The 22,153-nt window shown below is 39.5% G+C and overlaps 8 protein-coding genes, 1 non-coding gene and 1 further gene across 9 annotated transcripts, besides 1 other annotated feature; 8 read left to right on the top strand and 2 right to left on the bottom strand.

Moving 5' to 3' along the window:
• Positions 1 to 12: part of a sequence feature (soloLTR fragment) that runs on past the window's edge.
• A 209-nt stretch (positions 13 to 221) lies between these two features.
• Ecym_1315 lies at positions 222 to 335 on the top strand. Its single transcript has 2 exons — positions 222 to 258; positions 291 to 335. It is a non-coding gene; the product is annotated as a tRNA-Leu (tRNA).
• A 90-nt stretch (positions 336 to 425) lies between these two features.
• Ecym_1314 lies at positions 426 to 5,104 on the bottom strand (the record flags this gene model as incomplete).
• Positions 5,105 to 6,770: 1,666 nt separating this feature from the next.
• RCK2 (serine/threonine protein kinase RCK2) lies at positions 6,771 to 7,670 on the top strand (the record flags this gene model as incomplete). Its single annotated transcript, XM_003644320.1, has 1 exon — positions 6,771 to 7,670. The coding sequence occupies one exon, from the start codon at positions 6,771 to 6,773 to the stop codon at positions 7,668 to 7,670; it is 900 nt and encodes a 299-aa protein (XP_003644368.1).
• A 415-nt stretch (positions 7,671 to 8,085) lies between these two features.
• On the top strand, positions 8,086 to 11,220 carry Ecym_1312 (uncharacterized protein; the record flags this gene model as incomplete). The annotated part of the gene is made up of 1 exon (XM_003644319.1): positions 8,086 to 11,220. The coding sequence occupies one exon, from the start codon at positions 8,086 to 8,088 to the stop codon at positions 11,218 to 11,220; it is 3,135 nt and encodes a 1,044-aa protein (XP_003644367.1).
• Positions 11,221 to 12,176: 956 nt separating this feature from the next.
• On the top strand, positions 12,177 to 13,937 carry SPO1 (putative carboxylic ester hydrolase; the record flags this gene model as incomplete). Its single annotated transcript, XM_003644318.1, has 1 exon — positions 12,177 to 13,937. One exon carries the CDS (start codon positions 12,177 to 12,179, stop codon positions 13,935 to 13,937), a length of 1,761 nt encoding a protein of 586 aa, XP_003644366.1.
• A 475-nt stretch (positions 13,938 to 14,412) lies between these two features.
• On the top strand, positions 14,413 to 15,654 carry Ecym_1310 (uncharacterized protein; the record flags this gene model as incomplete). The annotated part of the gene is made up of 1 exon (XM_003644317.1): positions 14,413 to 15,654. The coding sequence occupies one exon, from the start codon at positions 14,413 to 14,415 to the stop codon at positions 15,652 to 15,654; it is 1,242 nt and encodes a 413-aa protein (XP_003644365.1).
• A 546-nt stretch (positions 15,655 to 16,200) lies between these two features.
• On the top strand, positions 16,201 to 16,899 carry SSP120 (nucleobindin SSP120; the record flags this gene model as incomplete). Its single annotated transcript, XM_003644316.1, has 1 exon — positions 16,201 to 16,899. The coding sequence occupies one exon, from the start codon at positions 16,201 to 16,203 to the stop codon at positions 16,897 to 16,899; it is 699 nt and encodes a 232-aa protein (XP_003644364.1).
• Positions 16,900 to 17,054: 155 nt separating this feature from the next.
• On the bottom strand, positions 17,055 to 18,356 carry Ecym_1308 (uncharacterized protein; the record flags this gene model as incomplete). Its single annotated transcript, XM_003644315.1, has 1 exon — positions 17,055 to 18,356. The coding sequence occupies one exon, from the start codon at positions 18,354 to 18,356 to the stop codon at positions 17,055 to 17,057; it is 1,302 nt and encodes a 433-aa protein (XP_003644363.1).
• Positions 18,357 to 19,105: 749 nt separating this feature from the next.
• Positions 19,106 to 19,816, top strand: PYP1 (putative phosphoric monoester hydrolase; the record flags this gene model as incomplete). Its single annotated transcript, XM_003644314.1, has 1 exon — positions 19,106 to 19,816. One exon carries the CDS (start codon positions 19,106 to 19,108, stop codon positions 19,814 to 19,816), a length of 711 nt encoding a protein of 236 aa, XP_003644362.1.
• A 597-nt stretch (positions 19,817 to 20,413) lies between these two features.
• IDP3 (isocitrate dehydrogenase (NADP(+)) IDP3) lies at positions 20,414 to 21,661 on the top strand (the record flags this gene model as incomplete). Its single annotated transcript, XM_003644313.1, has 1 exon — positions 20,414 to 21,661. The coding sequence occupies one exon, from the start codon at positions 20,414 to 20,416 to the stop codon at positions 21,659 to 21,661; it is 1,248 nt and encodes a 415-aa protein (XP_003644361.1).
• Positions 21,662 to 22,153: the final 492 nt, after the last annotated feature.

The raw sequence follows: 22,153 nt of genomic DNA, 5'->3' as shown, positions 1-22,153 counted from the left end.
TGTTTAAGCTCTTCTCTCAGCAAGCATCTTGTAGGATGCTGGCTCCTGGTTGACGTCACCATAGTATCCAGCCTTCTCATATTCGTCTGACAGCTCTGATACGCTGCTTCTTAGCTTGGTTATCGCTGTCTACTAGCTTCTCTTTTGATTTTACGACAGCACGTGTATATAATACAACGGTGTACTGCTGGTTGAGGTGAATTCTGGACAGAGAAAAAGTTGGTTGTGTGGCCGAGCGGTCTAAGGCGCCTGATTCAAGTGTACGCTTACGGCTCCGCAGGGGGCCGGACACTCAGGTATCGTAAGATGCAAGAGTTCGAATCTCTTCGCAACCAGTATTCTTTTTTGTGTTAACAATGTTACTATTATAAGTATATTATTAACAAGTTCTCTAGAAATAAATTATACTTTAGAAAGCGGATTTATTACGCGTTGATAGCTGTTGATGGACCAAAAAAACAATTCCATAAGTGTTTTTCTGAAACATCTTCACCTCCTACTTGATTTATATTATATTCGTCATTTTCATCAGAATCGTTGTCAGCGCCACTGCCACTGTCACCGTCATTGAAAGGAGATGGAATATTCTTGTGCTTACCCAAACAAGTATTTAGATTATCCCTATTACGTTCCTTATGACTTTCTATCTTTTTTTTTCGAGTTCTACTTTATATCTCAAAATGTTTTCTTCCACGGTATTACGGATCATGAAGTTCCAAACGTAAGTTTCATTCTTTTGTCCAATCCTGTGAATTCGGTTTACTGCTTGCAGTTCATCTCCAGAATTTACTATTGGCTCCAATAGGAATACATGGGTGGCATTCACAAGGGTTAGACCAGATGCCTGGCGCTTTATATCCAATAAGATACAAGAGATCTGTGGGTCAGTTTTGAAAGTCTCTATAACTTTTGAAAATTTTGAACCTTTTTTAGTTGTGCTTACAAATTTAATAGAATTTAGTTTCATGACATGGGCAAGCATATCTAGTAAGCCGACGTACTGAGAATAAATTGCAATTTGCAAGGGCGCGGTTCTTGAGGTAGTTTTATTGTCTTGTTGCAATTGTAAATATTTAATTAGCTTTATAACGAAGTCAATCTTGGCCCCATAGTTTGTATTCGCTACAAGTTGGTCTATTTTGTGCGTTTCGGGGTATATCCGGTATTTTTCTGAGTAGTTCGTCATGGATTCACCTGCGCGGGTTGGATTGCTACCTTTTTCTATTGATGGCTGTTCATTTAGTTGCGGTGATACCGATTCACCCATATCATTCACAGTAGTCATAGCAATAAGGTCGGCAGCAGCCTCTGCCGTCTCTTTTACTTGCTGGAATTTAAAGTTGTAAACTTCAGAAATTGTGACGTCTATTTTGCATAGGGGGCAAGCAGATTTCGTTTTAAGCCAACTTTTAATACAACTTTGACAGAAGAAATGGCCACAATTAATTATGGAGCCATGTAGTATTTCAGACAAACATATAGTGCAGGTAAACTTTTTGTTATCTTGGACAACCTTTTCAACCGTTGTTAGAGTTTTTAAATATTTCAACCTTGATTCTAAATTAGATATCTTTTTCACATTTCTCTGGTAAAGAAAGTCATCTTTAGTGTTCCTTAAAATATTAGATTTCGCAGATGGTTCTAATTGAATTAAAGAAACTAACGAATCGGAAATTCTTTGTAAGTGGCTAAAATATGCTGTCCTTGCATTATAGATAGAATTGAACCTTTTTAGAAGTTCCCGGATAAAATGGTTTTCCTTCTTAATTCTTCCCATTTCTCCTTCATAGCCTAATAAATAGCTTTCAAAACTTTCTTCTGGTTTAGTAGCATCAATGGAAAGGTTCATAACTAAGGAAACGTTCTTCAAGTCTGCAAATAACGGTCTGAATGGTATTCCTTGAACAAGCACTTGCTTAGAAAGAAGATCTTTGTGATAAGCAGATATAATTTCACCAGGAAGCAATAATGACTTTGCTAGTTTTATCTCATCTTCCGCTGTTATCACATCATCTCTGTTTGCCAAAATACGTTCCAAGCAATCTAGAATAGCAAATATTTTATCCTGATCATTAATGGAGTTTTCGTATTCTTGTGCCTTTTCATTGTCTTCGGGTTCATTGTATTGATGAATAATTGGCTTAAAGCAAAGCGCTTCTAACTCAGCTAATAATCCGTTGAATTGAGAGACTTGTTCATTCATTGATTTGAAAAGTGAACTTAAACCATTATAACAAGCTGCAACTGTCATGCTCGTCGAAAAGTTTTTAAAGTTGAAATTGATACTTTTTAGTTGACGCTTATCTGCAACACGCTTCGAATTTAAATACTTTTTAACCGTTTGAATTTCATGATGCACCTTTTCAGCATTAACGGCAAGAATACACTTGCGTAGTTTCTCAGCTGTAGAGTAATAACTTTGCTCCAACTCTTGAAACTCACTGATTTTTTTCATCTCGGCTTCAGGAAAGATAGAAGTGTACTGCTTGACCTCACTTTCATGACCTAACATATTCAGCTTCTCGTTATCTTCATCCACCTTTTCCAGTTTCTTTGATCCTTTAAAATAATAAGCAGTTGCAATGAAAAAATGACATTGATGTAAATAATCCATATGAGATCTAATTTTCTTTTTCTTTTTCAAGCTGCTGGATTCATCTACCGTCTTATTACTGTGAGATGGTTGTGAGACAAGCTGAAAAGGATCTGTCACGTCCAAGTCGTTCCTGAAATCTGCTAACAAACTTTCTTCCACATCTTTTAATATAGAAATTGAAATGTTTGGATCATTTTCAAGTTCCATCTTCACTTGCGCTGACTGGATTTTCAAAGAGTAATTCTCATTATGCAAAGAATCTATTGAGTCCTCAACACTTGTTATCATATATGTTAAAACATCATTTATATTCGGTAAAGTGAGAGATTGGCTGTTTTTCTTTCCAGGTAGCATGTTGGACCCTATACTGGAACCTGCATCACGGATATTGAAGTTCCAATAAGACATCATAGCGTAGGAACAAGTTTTACGTAGTTGTGATAACCAATGGTTTAATACATTTGCTCCTAAATGACAAACACCTTGCCCATTCGAATGATACCCTGAGACTTCTAAAAATGATTCCCAGAGGTTTGAATAGTTGTCTTGTTCAATTGGTGTAAAATTTAACGGTACAATATAATTTTGTTGTTTGGGAATCTTAATCTGACCTTTTACATCATGCTTTGAGTGCCTAATACAAAGGTTAAGTTTAATAGGAATATCCATCAGATCATGTACTGTAAAGCGGACCCCATTAACCGTCTCTAATTTTGATCGTTGTTCCGATATCATAAAACCATTAGAAGTGTTCATTCTTCGCATGTTCCGCGAAACAATATCTATGCATTTGGAATAATTCTGAAAGGGATGAATTTGGAGATATGATAGGACTGTTTTAAAGTCTGATATCGAATGAATTGGGGTTCCAGAGACTCCCCAAGTATGAACTCTTTGTAATAAGCCAGTGCAACGAGCCGCATTAGTACTATCACTGCCTAGCATTTGAACTTCATCTAGGATGATTCTATAAAATTCCATTAGTGATAGTGGTGAGGAGTAATCGTATTTGGGAGCCTTATGGCGGCGCGATCTTAAAGAGGTTGTATATTCGGCATAGTGAATTTCTGCTGACACTGTCATATAGGAAACTATTATAATATCATATTGAGACAAATGTGTGACAATTTCAAATATACTGTCAGTTTTAAATTCTTCCTTAACTTTTAAAAAGCCACGGTAATAGTATGTTTTCAGGGCCCCTTTCTTTACATGCAATTCGATCTCATCTAACCATTGTTCTAAAATACTTTGAGGGCAAATTATCAAGTTAGTCTTCACTCTTGTTATAGTTTTCCTACTTGATAGCAAGGTATATTCAAGGTTTGCTGGTTCTGGGAGAGGGCGAACATTCAGTAACAACAATGCCAGTATCTCAATAGTTTTACCGAGACCCATTTCCTCTGATAAAACGCCCTTTGTTGAAACTGGTTCCCGTAGATAAGACTCATATAACTGAAGTGCGTCTGATTCAGACAAGACATAGCCACTGAACTTATTCCAGAACCAAAGATTCCCGATTTTTTCGTAGCCATAGGAAACTTGTTCATTTAGATACGAGATTAACTCACCTTTATAAACGTCATATGTCTTCTTCACATTCTCCTTATCCAACATCCATTTAACGGATTGCATTTGAAACGGAAGAAGACTCACACGTAACATCGGTAGTTTTGGTAGTTGTTTAACGCTTTTTAGTGTTTCTCTGGTGTATTGAGTAATTTGGTGGAGAAAATGACGATGAACATAGCAATGGTTAATATCTTGCTTCATGAAGTAAGAAGGCTCCTTGGTATACAGAAAATCCAAAAAGAAGTTAGTATCTGATGAAAAGTGGTTCACGGTACCCATATTGCACCATAAAGAAACCTTTATATCTAACCTCCAATCTCCATTATTGTCCCAGCGAAGCACCAGCTCTGATAATTCTAGTTCAGGATACAATCTAGGAATTCTTCCTTGCTGCAACAGTACATTATGCTTCTTGCGCTTCCCACTCCTCTTATCTCGTTTTAACTTAGACACTTGAGCATTCTCCCACTGGACTTGGTTTAGTTCATATTCAACACACTTCTGCGATGCAGCTAGTAGCATTAAATCCGCCAAAGGCCCCCATTTACTACCGTCGCACTTCAACACCACCTCCCCTCGTAAACTCACAGTCAAAAATTTCAAGCCTGTCTCCCCTATTTCAAGGTATTGAATCATAACATCGGCCATATGGTCATATACCTTTCCCGCATCACCACCCATACTACGCACAACTCCTTCAAGAACCTCCATCTTAGAATTCCCTCCTTTCCGTCTTTTCATCCAACCCCTTTCACCAACAACATCCAACCCGTTGTCCAACACCTCTATCTCTATCTCCTCCTTAGCAACCTCCACTTCTACCCTAACTACTGCTCCTGCTCCGGTCCTAGTCCCGTCTCTCTCCCTCAACCCTACATCATCAATAACTGTCTCCTCGTTCATCAATAATGTTCCCATCCCGACTGTCTCGGCCATTTCATTCTTACTCCGAGTTCCCACTAACAACAACTCCTTATTTTCGTACAGACACCTTTCTAATATCCAGGGTTTCCCTCAGACTATCTACGATGTTATTGTTATTGTTATTACTACTATTCTTACGTCTAAAAAGCCATTGCATGGGTCCCAATTACCTCGGACACTGTTTAACACGAGATAAATGGCACTAAATTTCTTTCCACCTGCTAAAACTGAATTCAAATTAATTCTCTTTGTACCCAGCAACCTCTAGCCCTGATAAAACCTTGATCTCTTGGCAATATCTGTTACAACCCTACTTTCTTGCACTAAACAAAGCCCATCAAATCAATAAACTATCATTTCCTTTTTCCACGCTGAACTTTTTTTTTCCAAATATAATAAATAATATTAGGCTGACAGCATGATGGTTGTTATCACCCTTTTACTACATATCTGAGAAGCAGAGAAGTAGTCTTGAATAGCTAGATAAGCAGCAGCATTGAAATATAAATAGTGTGGAAGGCATATTAGTAAAATTTGAGTTATTTAAAAAAGGTTTATTTTTATTCGGAGAATATTTTGTTTTAAGTTTATTAACAGTCGGTGTGAATTCTAGATAAGGTTGAAGGTGGAAGCGTTATAACAAGTCGTATCAGATTTATTAGTCGCAAGATATGCTCAAGGTATGTGATCGAGTGAGTTTGATTATATGCAGGAAAATGGGTTTGTGTGTGTGGTAGGGTTTTTGGAGGTGCGAAACAGACATTAAGAACAGCAGAAAGGTTTTCCTGGTATTCATGTTATGCAGACATTGGTTAAAAAGATACTAACTGTAAAGGATTTTTAGCAAATCAGAGGTCTATTCAAGAAGAAGACCAAGGTTAACTGTAATGAGGATGGGACTGTAAATGGGTGTTCTTTGTTGAATACTGCAACAGGGGCAGAAGCAGGTTCTGAGAGGAGATCTGGCGAAGGGGAAGAGGAGGATAAAAAGTCTGTTAATGGAACAAATGGCAAGCGGGATGAGAACATAAATTTGTATATACCATCAAGACAAGAGGTTGCGCGGCAGAGTCAATGTGATGATGAGGATGATCTTCACGAAGAACAAAGTGGAGATCAGACTGTGGCTAGTGGAACTAAAGATAGTGTAGTGAAAAGTGAGAAGGTTTCAGAGGAAAGCGATACTTCTTGGTCAGATGTTGAGGATGAGGAGCCAGAAGCGGACTTCCCGGAGCAAAAGGGGCTTGTAGGATATAAGCTTATTAATAAGATTGGAGAGGGGGCATTTTCTGAAGTCTATAGGGCTATACCGTTGAAGGATGGACCTGGGTCTTATCTGACTAATAGTTACAAACAAGTTGCAGTGAAAGTTATTAACAAGAAACGATTATCCACTACTAGTAACAAAAGCAGTGTTCGTGGAAAAAAAGAAAAGGAAGGGGATTATAAAGTGACATCGAGAGAGCAGGTTTTAAAGGAAATCACGATCCATAAGACCGTATCTTCGGGTGAGAATATTGTCACATTCATAGACTTTCAGGAAACTGAATCACACTACTTCATAGTGCAGGAGCTTCTAGAAGGTGGTGAGATATTTGGTGAGATTGTGAGGCTAACATACTTTTCTGAAGATTTGTGTAGACATGTTATCCGACAATTGGCATTGGCTGTTAAGCATATGCATTCACTTGGCATAGTCCATCGAGACATCAAGCCTGAAAACTTGTTATTTGAACCGATTGATTACATACCTGGCAAGCGGGAGTTAAGGAAATCTGATAACCCTCAAACCAAACAGGAGGAGGGTCTCTTCCGGCTCAACATTGGCGGCGGTGGCATCGGAGTCGTCAAACTTGCGGACTTTGGTTTGTCCAAGCAGATCTTTGCTACAAACACCACCACTCCATGCGGAACTGTCGGATATACCGCCCCTGAAGTTGTCAAAGACGAGCGTTATTCGATGAAGGTTGACATGTGGGGTATCGGCTGTGTCCTCTACACGGTTCTCTGTGGATTCCCTCCATTCTACGATGAAAAGATCGATGTGCTAACTGAACTCATTTCCAAAGGACAGTACACTTTCCTCAGGCCGTGGTGGGATGAGATCAGTCCCGGGGCTAAAATGGCTGTACGTAAACTGCTAGAAGTCGACCCTGAAAAACGTTACGACATCGACGAGTTCCTTAATGACCCTTGGCTCAACACCTACGACTGCGAGTCCGGCCCCGCTCAAGAACAACAGATCAAACACCATCGTCACAACCACACTCGAAAACCCTACAAAAGGGACTCTTCTTTACTCTACTCTCCTGCTGCTGTTGCAATGCGCGACGCCTTTGATATCTCAAACGCTGTACAGCGTGAGGGCGAAGCCAAACGCAGTTCACCAGGTGACCACCTCTTAGGCGCCCTCCATGAAGACGATGAAGAGTCTGGTCCTACCGGTTTCAAAGAAATTGAAAATAACATGTTCCAACTCCGTCTGAATAGTAGTACTATTATAAAACGAAGAAACAAGGGTAAGTCTTCGCCAGATAATCTCAATATGATCATTCCAATGACGGTTGAGGAAATCTAACTTGGATTTACAGCTCCCTACAGCTCCTAAAATCACGCAAAGACACAATACTTGAAAGTCCGCGTAATATGCAGTTGATAACATCATGAGCGCACATATAAACTCTATATGCATCCATGCATTCAATCCATTTAACGCTGGCGCTACACCGCCAGTTTGCAGGGCATCCTTTAGCGCCTACTTCCGGAAATATTGTATCACGTGGTCTGGGATCACATCATACGAACAGACATTTGAGCAAATCGTTTCTTTTTATTTATCAGCGGCCAGGCATGGGCTATATAACGATTATGAAAAAAATTTTCACTCATCTCATCTCTTTATAACTTGTTTATCTATTTCATGATTGTCTGTTTTATTTGTTTAGTGCTTGATTGCTGGAAGAATTCAATTCATTACTAGATCAGAATCAACAATGTCTGACTCTGCTCAATCCATCAAGGTTCTAGGTGAATTGTTCGAAAAGTTGTCTGTGGCGACAGCTGACAACAGAGAGGCTACTGCTGTTGAAATTGCCTCATTCTTGAATGGTAACATTATTGAACATGATGTTCCAGAAGAGTTTTTCAATAACTTAGCGAAATCTGTTAATGACAAGAAGACTGCTGCTGCAGCTTTGGAGACGCTTTGTCACATCGCTAATGAGAATAACTTGTCTCCATCAGTTGAGCCATATGTTGTTGATTTAGTTCCGGCTGTGTGTGCTAAGACTGGTGATAAGAACTCTGAGATCCAAAATCTAGCATCTAAGGCTTTGTTAGCCATCACTAAGAGTATTGACCCTGTTGCTGTTAAGGTTATCTTGCCATATTTGCTAAAGTCTTTAGGGACAACTAGCAAGTGGCAAGAGAAGGTTTCTGTTTTGGCAGCTATTTCAGCTTTGGTTGATACTGCGAAGACCCAGGTTGCTCTACGTATGCCTGAGTTGATTCCAGTCTTGTCCGAGGCTATGTGGGATACCAAGAAGGACGTCAAGCAAGCAGCTACTGCGACGATGACCAAGGCTACTGAGACTGTTGATAACAAGGATATTGAACGTTTCATTCCTAAGTTGATCGAATGTATTGCTGATCCTCAAGAAGTTCCAGAAACCGTTCATTTGCTAGGTGCTACTACTTTTGTGGCTGAGGTTACTCCAGCTACCTTGTCTATAATGGTTCCATTGTTAAACAGAGGTTTGGCTGAAAGGGAAACCTCTATTAAGCGTAAGGCAGCTGTTATTATTGACAACATGTGTAAATTGGTCGAGGACCCACAAGTTGTTGCTCCTTTCTTGGAGAAATTGCTACCAGGCTTGAAGAACAACTTTGCTACTATTGCTGACCCAGAAGCTCGTGAAGTTACTTTGAGGGGTTTGAAGACCTTGAGAAGAGTTGGTAATGTTAGTGACGATGATACTCTACCAGAAGTTTCCCATGCTGGTGATGTCACTACTACTAGAAGTGTTTTTGACGAGTTGACCAAGGATACTACTATTGAGCCAAGATTTGCTCCAGTTGTTAACTACATTGCTGGTATTGCCGCCGACTTGATTGACGAGAGAATCATTGACCAACAGGCTTGGTTCACTCACGTGACTCCTTACATGACCGTCTTCTTCCACGAGAAACAGTCCAAGGACATAATTGACGAGTTCAGAAAGAGAGCTGTTGACAACATCCCAGTTGGTCCAAACTTTGATGATGAGGAAGACGAAGGTGAGGACTTGTGTAACTGTGAGTTCTCTTTGGCTTATGGTGCCAAGATCTTGTTGAATAAGACTCAATTGAGATTGAAGAGAGCCAGAAGATATGGTCTATGTGGTCCAAATGGTGCCGGTAAATCCACTTTGATGAGAGCCATTGCTAACGGTCAAGTTGACGGTTTCCCATCTCAAGATGAATGTAGAACTGTTTATGTCGAGCACGATATTGATGGCACACACTCTGATACCTCAGTTGTTGACTTTGTTTACCAAGGTAACGTTGGTACTAAAGAGATTATTGTTGGTAAGTTGAAGGAGTTCGGTTTCTCTACTGAAATGATTGAAATGCCAATCATGTCATTATCTGGTGGTTGGAAAATGAAGTTGGCTTTGGCAAGAGCTGTCTTGAAAAACGCCGACATCTTATTGTTGGATGAACCAACTAACCATTTGGATACCGTTAATGTTGCTTGGTTGGTCAACTATTTGAACACCTGTGGCATTACTTCCATCATTGTCTCACACGACTCTGGTTTCTTGGACAAGGTTTGTCAATACATTATTCACTACGAGGGTTTGAAGTTGAGAAAGTATAAGGGTAACTTATCTGAGTTTGTAAAGAAGTGTCCAACCGCCAAATCTTACTATGAATTGGGTGCTTCTGAATTGGAGTTCAGCTTCCCAGAGCCAGGTTACTTGGAAGGTGTTAAGACGAAACAAAAGGCTATCGTCAAGGTTTCCAACATGTCCTTCCAATACCCAGGTACCTCAAAACCACAAATCGCTGATATTAACTTCCAATGTTCTTTGTCATCTAGAATTGCTGTCATTGGTCCAAATGGTGCTGGTAAGTCTACATTGATTAACGTGTTGACTGGTGAATTATTGCCAACCAGCGGTGAAGTTTACACTCACGAAAACTGTAGAATCGCTTACATTAAGCAACACGCCTTTGCTCACATTGAACACCATTTGGACAAGACTCCATCTGAATATATCCAGTGGAGGTTCCAAACTGGTGAAGACAGAGAGACTATGGATAGAGCTAACAGACAACTTAATGAAAATGATGCTGAGTCAATGAACAAGATTTTCAAGATTGACGGCACCCCAAGAAGAATTGCCGGTATCCACTCCAGAAGAAAGTTCAAAAACACATACGAGTACGAATGCTCTTTCATGCTAGGTGAAAACCTTGGTATGAAGTCTGAAAGATGGGTTCCAATGATGTCTGTTGACAACGCTTGGTTGCCAAGAGGTGAGTTGATTGAATCTCACGCCAAGATGGTTGCTGAGGTTGATATGAAGGAAGCTTTGGCTTCTGGTCAATTCAGGCCATTAACAAGAAAAGAGATTGAAGAACACTGTGCTATGTTGGGTTTGGAAGCTGAATTGGTTTCCCACTCTAGGATAAGAGGTTTGTCTGGTGGTCAAAAAGTTAAATTGGTGTTGGCCGCTTGTACCTGGCAAAGACCTCACTTGATCGTCTTGGATGAACCTACTAACTACTTGGATAGAGACTCATTGGGTGCTTTGTCCAAGGCCTTGAAGGCGTTCGCTGGTGGTGTCATCATTATTACCCACTCTGCAGAATTCACAAAGGATTTGACTGAAGAAGTCTGGGCCGTTAAGGATGGTTTAATGACTCCATCTGGTCACAACTGGGTTAGTGGACAAGGTTCTGGTCCAAGAATTGAGAAGAAAGATGATGAAGAAGACAAATTTGACGCTATGGGTAATAAGATTGCCGGTGGTAAGAAGAAGAAGAAGTTGTCTTCTGCTGAACTAAGGAAGAAGAAGAAGGAAAGAATGAAGAAGAAGAAGGAATTGGGCGATGCTTACGTTTCCTCTGATGACGAATTCTAAGCTGGTTCTTTTCCTCTCCATCATCGTTTACCTATTCCATTGTTTTTTTTTGATTATGTATTGTATCGTGTTATATTTGTATACATGTCGTAATAGAATATCAGATTTATTTAAAAATGGGTTGTTACGTTCTAAATCTCCAAGATATCCAGTGTAAATCATTAATCGAGTTATCCATAGCTAATCCTTTTAAGACTCTAATATGTATAATGGAAGTCTAAATCTGAGTGATTCTTGACCGAATTATCAATGTTGCTATATATCTAATTTATAAGTAGGCCCTTCTATATTCAAACTGAACATTAAAAAGATAATCTTCTCTATTTAGCATTTGTTATATACTTTCTAGGTGCCTAAGTCAAACCAATTCCTTTGTTTCCATAATTATTGTTCGTAATATCCTTAGTACTGGTATTAGTGATATTGCTACTATTATTAGTAGTACTAATAGTATTGGTACATCGACTCTCTTTGTCGTTGTCAGAATCATTCCGTGTGACGCTAGTCTAAAATAAAACCTTTGAATTTTTAACTTCCACAAAACAGTTTGATGACAGTACCCAAGCTGAACAACTTACATCATGAAGTTTTCTTCTTTATTTGCGATAATTTTGTTATTAGGCACCGTTCTATCCAGCTCTTATACCCCTCATGGTGTTAAATGTCCAAAAGAGGCCCTTATAAGGTCTGCAAATGTAATTCTAACTAAATTTAGGATAACCTTTATTCCATCTTCGACATGAAGTTTTAGCCCACTAACATTATATTATCAGAGTGGACTATGCCCTCAGGAAACTTTTTACATTAAGAACCACCATTATTTGACTCAAAACAGGTTGATAAAGTTTTTACAGACTATCAATATCCCCTCTTTTGACATTAGTGGCTTTTTACAGAAAACATACCAAGATCCGGTGAATCTCGCTATTGCAGTGTCAGGTGGTGGTTATCGATCGATGTTGACTAGTTCAGGTTTTTTGTTAGGCATGAATAATCACGGATTGTTTAGTTGTGCTAGCTATATTGCTAGCATTTCTGGAGGTAGTTGGACGGTGATGCGTTTGTTGCTTGCTGACTTCGATGTGGATAAACTTAGAAATTGGGACATTAAGAATAGTTTACTTGAAGGAGTTCCAAATTTTGAGTTTAAGAATAGAGATATAGTTCAGCAACTTGATGGAACTGCTGAAGCTCACGAATTTTTCATGGATGATGGATTCTATAATGAACTTAAAGAACATGTTTCTAAATGGAAGCGTGAGTTCGCTGAACCGGTTGATTCTGTGGATCCAACATTCAATGAGTTTCATGATAGTTTGGAGTCTAACTGGATGCGCTTAAATCATAATGCTATTCAAAAACGTTCCCTTGATACATTTTTAAAATTAAAGGAAACTATTGAAGAGCTGTTTAAAGGAAATAATGATTCGAGCCCCACAAACCAAATCAAAAAACTTGAAGAAATGATGGATACTTTTTCAAACTTTAGGAAAGTTCTTGGATTTTACATCATGTTGCATTCAGAGGTGAGACCTAAAAAGATTATGGGTTTCCCAGTATCCTTTACTGATTATTGGGGCCGTGCATTATGGAAGAAGATTTCTTACCAGGAAACAAAAACTAATTCGATGTCGGAGTTGTTTGTACAGAGCCCAAGTGCAAGTAATTATGAGGCTCCTTTGCCTATAATTATTGCTAATTGTAAGAATGAAGATTTGGTTAACGTTGTATTTGAATTCACCCCTTTTGAATTTGGATCTTGGAATAAATTACTAAGGCTTTTTGTGAAATTGAGATACTTAGGTTCCACTGTTAGTAGAGGTATAGCACGTTCATGTATCCAAGGATTTGATGATGTAGGTTTTATCACAGCAACATCATCATCGCTTTTTAATAACGTCTTGATATATGCTTGGCAGCTTGCAGCTGATTCGTCCCAAAAAACTATGAAGGCAGTAAGGGCATTATTCTCCACGTTTGGTGTAAATCTCAAGAATAAAAATTCAGAGGGTAAAATATTTGGTACTAGATCTGACTTCGCATTATTTCAGCCAAATCCCTTTTATCAATACCCTGGAATTGAAACGCCTTTAACAAAAACAGACAAGTTATATCTTGTTGATGGAGGTGAAGATGGAGAAAACATACCTTTGAGACCATTCTTGCAACCTGAGCGAAAAGTCGATTTAATATTTGCACTAGACTCAAGCTCCGGTAAAATAAACTATCCCACCGGGTCGATCCTACGCAATTTATACGATAATATGCGTCAATCCGAAGATTCTATCAGCATCTTAAGTCCAAACGGCACTCCTGTCAATGTTGACCCAATGCCGTATATCCCTTTGCCTGAAGAATTTGAACGGTCAAAATTGCTAAATCACCCCATAGCCTTTGGGTGTTATCAATCCAGCTATCGTAAAAGAACCTCCTCTGTACTTCTTCCACCCGGCAAACTACCACCAATAATTCTTTATCATGCTAACAGAAATCATACTTATCAATCAAATACCTCAACATTCAAACTTAACTACAGCCCCAAGGAAGTAGATGGTATGCTAAACAACGGATGGAATATTTTCACTGACAACAATAACACTTCTTACCTTCAGTGTATAGGCTGTCTTATGATTAAAAGAACCTATGACAACACTGCTTCCACCGAATTGCTACCTCCAACATGCCACAGCTGCTTCAAAAAGTATTGTTATAACTAGATAATATCTATCAATGCTCTACTTCAAACGGCTCCTTCTGCTATCCGCGACGTCACTACTCGTTATGGCCGTCACGCATAACTTGACTAATATAAGATGATCGATGATCTAAAACCGTTTCACCACATCTGTTGACGTCTTTTACACCTGTTAAATACACCTATATCATTCCCCACATCCCAATTCTACTGTAGCATCCCTGCTTCTTAAGGACGTATATTTTCCGGGTAATTAAATAGTAGTTAATAGTAACTAGGTATTACAGGGTAGATCCTGTATTTGTAGATCCGTTTTTCATTTTTACTGTCTTGTAATCGAGTTGAAAACAATGGCCCGTTTAATCACAGCGACGTCTGTTAAATATACAACGCTAGGAAACCCATTTAGTCGTCCAATCGAAAGCTGGCTCGAGGAAAGATACTTCAAGGGTTATATCTTATCGAGGGACTGGTCAGTAAGATAATTGGAATCGATTATGGCACAACGTGGAAGAGTTGACCGTGCTCCTGGAGTAGCTGCCGCTCATGCCCATCCACATGTCCGTCAGTTATATGAACTAATGTACAATGGTGGTGCAGTTGGCACCGTAACGTTAAGGCAAGACCTCCCGCGTCATGGGTCGATCGATCCAAGTAATGTTGTGTGCACACTGGTCGAGTTATATCAGGCAATACCGGGTGATATTCCGTTGATCAAGACTCATTCTATTGCAGGATGGGTGTTTCTGAATGAGGTAGAACCAGGAAACTTGATAGTTTGGGGAAAGAATGACATGCGGCCCATTGTAGATCCGATGGATATTGCAGCGCATCAGGAACAAGCAGCATTATTGAGCGGAGTTGGTTATGGGCATTGGTCAGAACTTGAAGATGTTGCTGCTGCTGCTGCTGCTGCTGCTGCAGGAACAGCTCCTGTCACAAATGGGACCCATTCGCATGCCTCGAGTTCAGATTCGCATGTAGGGTCGATTGTTGGGGGTCGTGGGAGTGGTGAATTGGCACATCATTCGCATCAGCACCAGCATGCCCATGAGCACCGACATAATGGACTTGGTAGCATAGCACGTTTTGATTCTGCACCTCCAGGTATAATGGAGTTCCAATCACCAGAACAAGTCAAGGATTACATACAAAGAATATATGCCTTTCAAGAGAGAATTGGAATCGTTTGCTTGAAGACTAAGGATTACAAAAGCAAAGTGACCAGAATTGATTTCGGATGTGAGTTTTATGGTACTCGTGCAGGTAAATCTGCAACCCCAAACGAACCTTCACCAGGAAGTGGAACTAATAATGGTGATTCAGATGAGCATAGGACCCGATCCACACACCATCTTGGTAGTGGAACCAAGAGATGCCCATTTTTCATAAGATATCGGTACCAATCTGCAAAGGACAACTACTACCTAGACGAAGCATGCTCAAACCTAGATCACGATCATGACAGAGTTGATGTATGGAATTACAACACAAATAAGAGATTGTTAATCAAGGAATATAAAAGACAGCTTGTCCAGCTCATGTCCACAAGCGACAATGTCTCTTCTGGTGACGTCATCCGTTTATTGGTCTCTGAAGCTAGTAAGGACGATCTCTATAAAGGTTACTTCTCTAATAACACTAGGAAAAAAGATTTTGCTAAAGCAATGAGGAAGAACTGTGAGTACTTCCGCAGGTCATACTTAGATAAGAGAGGCTTTGATGGCCAAGTTACTTGATTCACCAGGTTTTAACATCTCTACAGTTCTGACCACATATAACCTTTTTCCAAATACCTCATATTTTTACAACTCGCATATACATTATATATATGTATGTATATGTATATATATGAATATATATACATAGTTAAACGCTTAAAAAGACTTGTGCGATACCGTTCAACACTAATCAGATTACTATTCAAGTAAAACCTAACATGACTTGGCATCGTCTTTTTTCCACAAGAAACCATGTACATAGCACTGTAGCATCCCTAAAATGCAATTGGAACCTATTCAACGACTCAATTGATGCATTAATAGTTAATAACTGGTCTAGAACATAGGTAATATAAGTCCTTATTACGTCACTAAGTAAATCTTCAATTAGTATGCACCTCATAATTCGTTACCCGCTTTAAATTGTATCCAATTACGTTACCCGGGCCGGTGACTTGCTGAGCCTTGGAATTTAGTGAAATGTTGGCAAGTTTCATTTCAAAGTCTACTTCTACAATACTAATAGAACCGAATTCTGACATATAGGAAAAGTGTCCCACTAAAATGAAATTCCATCAACTTGTGTGGTATTTGGTTTTAATGGTGATTGGTGGAAAATGTCTGCCACAAGTTGAAAATAGTAAACCTAAGAGCGAGCAACTTCCTAAAGGTATGGCGTGGGAAGAATGGCATATGGATCATGAACATCAGATGTCTAAATATACTCCTGAAGAGTTTTTTGGATTACACGACAAGGGCAATAAAGGATACTTCGACAAGCACGATCTTTTATCTATGTATGGTTTAACTCGTGATGAAATAGTTGGTAGTGGTGATGGGATGGGTGTTCATGATGATAGCGAAGCCATAGACACATCAATAGGTGATAGAGTGGTAAAGTTTCTTATCAAACTATTAGATGTCGATGATGACACCAAAATCAACAAGGATGAGTATTTAAATTTTGCTAAAAAGGGTAAGGGCATGCCCGACTTGGGTTTAGGGGTTGGACATCATTCCGATTTTGAATCAGAGTACGACATACACCATTGGAACGAGTATCATAAGGTTGATGACCAAGCCATCCAGAAAGTTCATAAAGAGGATATTGAGCATGAACTTTTACATCATGAGCATGAAATTGAGCATGAAAAAATGCTGCAGAGAGGTGCTTCAAGAAACAGTGTTCTGACGGACGATGAGTTGGAAAGCAGAATATCAGTAAAAGCTATTCCCAATAAGTACTACAATGGTCCAAAGTGATTTCTATTGTTATTATGGGGATACAGGAAATTATAAGCAATTCTGATGTAAGGAAGACTATATATGTAATTATATGCAGTCAACTTGGTTGTTTTCTTTAATACTAACTTCCCCGAAGTTTCATGAAGCTATGCTGAGACTGAGAAAAAAGGGCGTCACTGGATATTTTTCAAGATATTTATTAATTGGTTGTTGTCAAATATATCTGATTCCACTTCATGAAACCGTATACCCTTTCTTTCTAATATTTTACGGTCTATAGTTATCTGTCCCCTCTTTAGATATACAATGTCAGTAATATATGCTGTAGCAGGCCATCTCATGTGATCCATTTTCGCTCTAGATTTTTTGTATCTTGTGACAGCTGTTTCCATCGAGTCAAGTATCATCATCACGTATTGCAAGCCCGTGAGGCCGAACGTTTCACGATCATACGTGTTGTTTATTAATAGCACTTTTTTCATTTTTGTTTCCACAATGGCCTCCGCCAAATTTCCAAGGATTACCATAGGTAACAAACTTGTCATTAGAGACCCTATCGAATATACCAACATATCACACCTTTTCAAATTTTGAATAACTCTTGAATTACCAACTGGGAATATTTCTTCACCATATGGATTGATGTAAAAGACCCTCTTGACACAAGCTGGTAAAGGCTGTTCATCTATCATTTTCTCAAAATATAGCTGCGATGTCTTCAAAGCTGGATGTATGTAAAACGGTGTAGCATCTTCTTCCTCCTCATCTTCAATAGTGTACGGTGCCATTAATGTGGGGATGTTGTTCCACGTTGGCGTAGTGTCCCCACAATTCTTGAAAGATGCGGAAAATCGGTCACTAAATGGTATTGAAGGGTGAGAGATTTGGGACTGGCCTGTAATAATCATATCGTTTTCGAGCAACGCAGATATGTGGTACATATGGTTCGAGTTAATACATGGAACCACGCTTACCGTTGATGCGCACCTGCCTATCCGTAGCACGAGTTCTATAGCCGCATCTAACGACCCCAAGAATAGCCGCGCTCCTGTCAAGAATAGATTCCCAATAGAAGCCTTACCAAACTGGAACGGCTTAGATATCTTACTTCGTTTCAAAAGCTCAGATTGAATGTGTGCTAAGAATGGCCTCACACACTCCCGTAGAGGACCAGGAACCCCAGACCAAATGGCATGAGAACCCTCCACAATATCATTCCACTCCACCTTGGCCACTGCACCATCCTTAGGAAGTCTATAAGAAAGCACCTGGATCAAAAACGGATCATTAATCACCCGCACAAGTCTCGACCTAATATCTCCGATTGCTGGTCCTCCAATCACCCGAAGTATTTCCGACGTGGATCCACCGTTATCTGATATCGGAAGTATATAAGTTAATGAACTAGCAACCTCATCGAAACAGGGCACCAACAGATTTGTGGCTGTACCCCCTCCTAGTACCACTACGTTCATCCTCTTCCAAATTTTAAAAGCTCCTCCCTTGAAATCCAGTTCCAACTCCCTATAACCTGTCTATCTCTCAACCAACTTGTACCCTACCTGTCACACTTTTCTATCTAGATATATATATATATATGTATCTATCTATCTATCTATCTATGTGCTTTTATTTTACTCCCTCCCCTATGTTTGTGTTTGGCACAATTTGACTCGAGCAGAGAAACCTTATATGTAGACTACAGACAACTACACTATTCAGAGAGATGTATGTCGTCCCATCGTCGATAACGCTCTTAACCCTTCTTCCCACCATAACACAAAAACTGCGACCAAAAAAAGGCCTCCATTCGCTTCCCCCCTGTCCCAAAACCTTTCTACTTCAATTCCCGCAACTATATACCAATTCTTGAATAGTCCTAGTAGCCCAATTGTTCGGTTCTGCCCTGCATCGCATCCTAGTTGGCAGGACTTAATCGGCCGAGAGGCTTTGACGACTGTATCACAAACAACGAATTTTTTGGTGCCGTTGATTTAAAACGACGCTAAAATTTCTCGAGGAACCCCTGTTTTCTGGTTTCTTTCCTCGAGCTTTTCTCTCGAGGAAAAAACGGCGAGGAAGCTCCATTTATAAAACATGGTAATAATAATATAGAGATACATCACGCATTTATCGGAATAATATTAACTTTTTAAAAGTTGAATTGGTGTGGAAGTAGAAATTAAAAAAGCCAACAACAGGTGGTTCAAATAAGCGGACTCTGATGGTGCAAGTTGTTGTTTTTACGGACTTCGATGGGACTATAACGTTACAGGACAGCTATAATTATCTTGCGGATGATTTCGGATGTGGTAAAGATGAGCGAGAGAGGACGTTTGGCGAAGTGTTCAATGGCACGAGCACGTTTCGGGAGACGTTCCACAAGATCTTGGAGAGTGTTGAATTGCCATTCGACGAATGTGTAAAGATTTTGAAAGATAATGTGCAGTTAGATACGGGGTTTCGAAGCATGTACGACTGGTGCATCAAAGAGCAGGTACCGTTGGTAGTAGTCAGCGGTGGAATAAGACTTGTTATCGAGGAGTTATTAGAGCAACATTTGGGCAAGGATGCATTGAAGAATATCGAAATCTATTCCAACGATGTGGTAGTCAATGATGACGGATCGTGGAGTATTGTATATAGGGACGATTCACACCATGGACACGACAAAGCAAGATCGATTGATCTATGTAAGCAAAGGTTCAATCAGCAGATGAATACACCAGTTTACTTATATTGTGGGGATGGCGTGAGTGATGTCAGTGCTGCAAAAGAATGTGACCTGTTATTTGCTAAGCGAGGGAAAGATTTGGTCACGTATTGCGACAGGGAGGGTATCTTGTATCATGAATTCGATACCTTCGAAAACATTCTTGAATGCGTGAAACGGGTAACATCTGGCGAGATATCTGTGCAGGAGCTGACTAAATAAATGAATCAAACTTAGTAGAAAGGTATCTTGTATATGAAAAAATCTGTGTTCGCTTTGTATATGTATGCGCTTGCATTTAATTACTTACTTAGTACTACTCTTGCCATTGTAGTATTTCGCGATTGTAGCCTTCTCCCGTAGTAGGGTGTAGTGTGTGTCTGGATGTCTTGCCGTTTGGCAACATCTGTCAGTTATTTAGAGTTCGTCTGTATGGCTGTAATTAAAACGAGCCCAATCATGCCAATCACGGTGCCGACCTGCAGAATTCAAAGGCGAAAAGACTGTGACACACGTAAGATAGGAAATAGAAAAGTCTTTGCTAACTCCGCAGTTCATTGAAAGGCTTAATTAATCTAATTAAAATTCTTTTCCAAGTGTTGTGGCTACTCCAACCCCTTGTAAATAGGTGGGTTTGAATGTATGTGTGCATAAATATGGAAGCGGGGTTGGTTGGCTATATATATATATATATATATATATATATATATATATCATGTATTACTAGTGTTGCGCGAGCAGTCGCTCTCAGGGCGGTACAAACTACATCAGTGGCAATAAGCGAGTACGTAGTGATTGAAGAGTAATTTAAGTGAAATAATGTCGAAGGTTCAGGTTAAAAATGCCATCGTTGAGATGGATGGAGACGAGCAAACCAGAATTATCTGGCATTTGATCAAGAATAAGTTGATTGTTCCGTTCTTGGACGTTGACTTGAAGTACTATGATCTTTCTATGGAAAACAGGGATGCTACAGATGATCAAGTTACTGTAGAATCTGCAGAGGCTACATTGAAGCATGGTGTGGCAGTTAAATGTGCTACTATAACCCCTGACGAGGCTCGTGTGGAAGAATTTAAGTTAAAGAAGATGTGGAAGTCGCCTAACGGGACTATCAGAAATATTTTGGGCGGTACAGTTTTCCGTGAGCCGATTGTGATTCCCAGAATTCCTCGTTTAGTTAGCGGTTGGAAGGAGCCCATTATTATTGGAAGACATGCTTTTGGTGACCAGTACAAGGCTACTGATGTTGTGATTCCTGGTGAAGGGACCTTGAAATTAGTTTTCAAGAGTAAGGATGGTGATGAGAGCAAGGATATAGATTTGGATGTGTTTGAGTTTCCAAAGGATGGTGGTGTTGCTATGTCGATGTACAACACCGCTGAGTCAATTACGGGGTTTGCAAAGTCTAGTTTTGAGCTTGCTTTAGAAAGAAAGATGCCATTGTATTCAACTACTAAAAACACTATCTTGAAGAAGTACGATGGGCAATTCAAAGACATCTTTGAAGGAATGTATGAACGTGAATATAAACAGAAGTTTGAAGCTGTTGGTATCTGGTATGAACATAGATTAATTGATGATATGGTTGCTCAAATGTTGAAATCTAAGGGAGGCTTCATTATTGCTATGAAAAACTATGACGGTGACGTTCAATCCGATATTGTGGCGCAAGGTTTTGGTTCCTTAGGTTTAATGACTTCCGTTTTGGTTTCTCCAGATGGGAAAACTTTCGAAAGTGAAGCTGCTCATGGCACTGTCACCAGGCACTACAGACTTCACCAACAAGGTAAGGAGACTTCAACTAACTCAATTGCATCTATCTTTGCATGGAGTCGTGGTATCATTCAGAGAGGGAAACTAGATGGTACCCCTGATGTGGTGAAGTTTGGACAGTTATTGGAGAGTGCTACTTTGGACACAGTGCAAGAAGATGGCATTATGACTAAGGACTTGGCTTTAATCTTGGGTAAGACCGACAGAGAGAGTTATGTTACCACCGAGGGCTTTATCGAAGCTGTTGAAAAGCGGTTAGCTGATGGTTACCGTCGTCTTTTTCGTGACTAAAATCCTTTCTTCAAAACTATAACGTTCTTCCAGTAACTGGAGTATTTATTTTGGTTACGTAAAGTATTTAAAGCATAGATAAATGAATAGCTTGTGTCTAATATCAATTTAGACATCATTGGAAGCTGAAATCGAGAGTGAGGTTTAGATTGTAAAATATTTTACATGCAAATTATCGCTGTTATGAAGTTTCCTCGTAAGCATTATGAGGTTGAACCTGTTAATTTTTAATTGTAATAATGTGAGGTCCCATAATCTGCCTCCACTTTGATTCTAGACTTTGTTTATTTATCATAAATTTTTATTTTTACATCTATCAATATAATTAATCAATCAAGATGCTTGATACGCACTATGAGACCCTCTTATCAAACCTTAAAGCCTAATGTCACCGGCTCTGCCCATTGCACTCAATTTGTTAGTCCCAAATAAAGCTTGCAGATTTTTAAGAACAGTCCCCTGGGCGTCGGAATTTTTTCAGCTATTTAAAAT

Source organism: Eremothecium cymbalariae, chromosome 1 (assembly GCF_000235365.1).
Source record: "Eremothecium cymbalariae DBVPG#7215 chromosome 1, complete sequence".
Lineage (NCBI taxonomy): Eukaryota > Fungi > Ascomycota > Saccharomycetes > Saccharomycetales > Saccharomycetaceae > Eremothecium > Eremothecium cymbalariae.
This window is presented reverse-complemented; position numbering and strand designations above follow the sequence as displayed.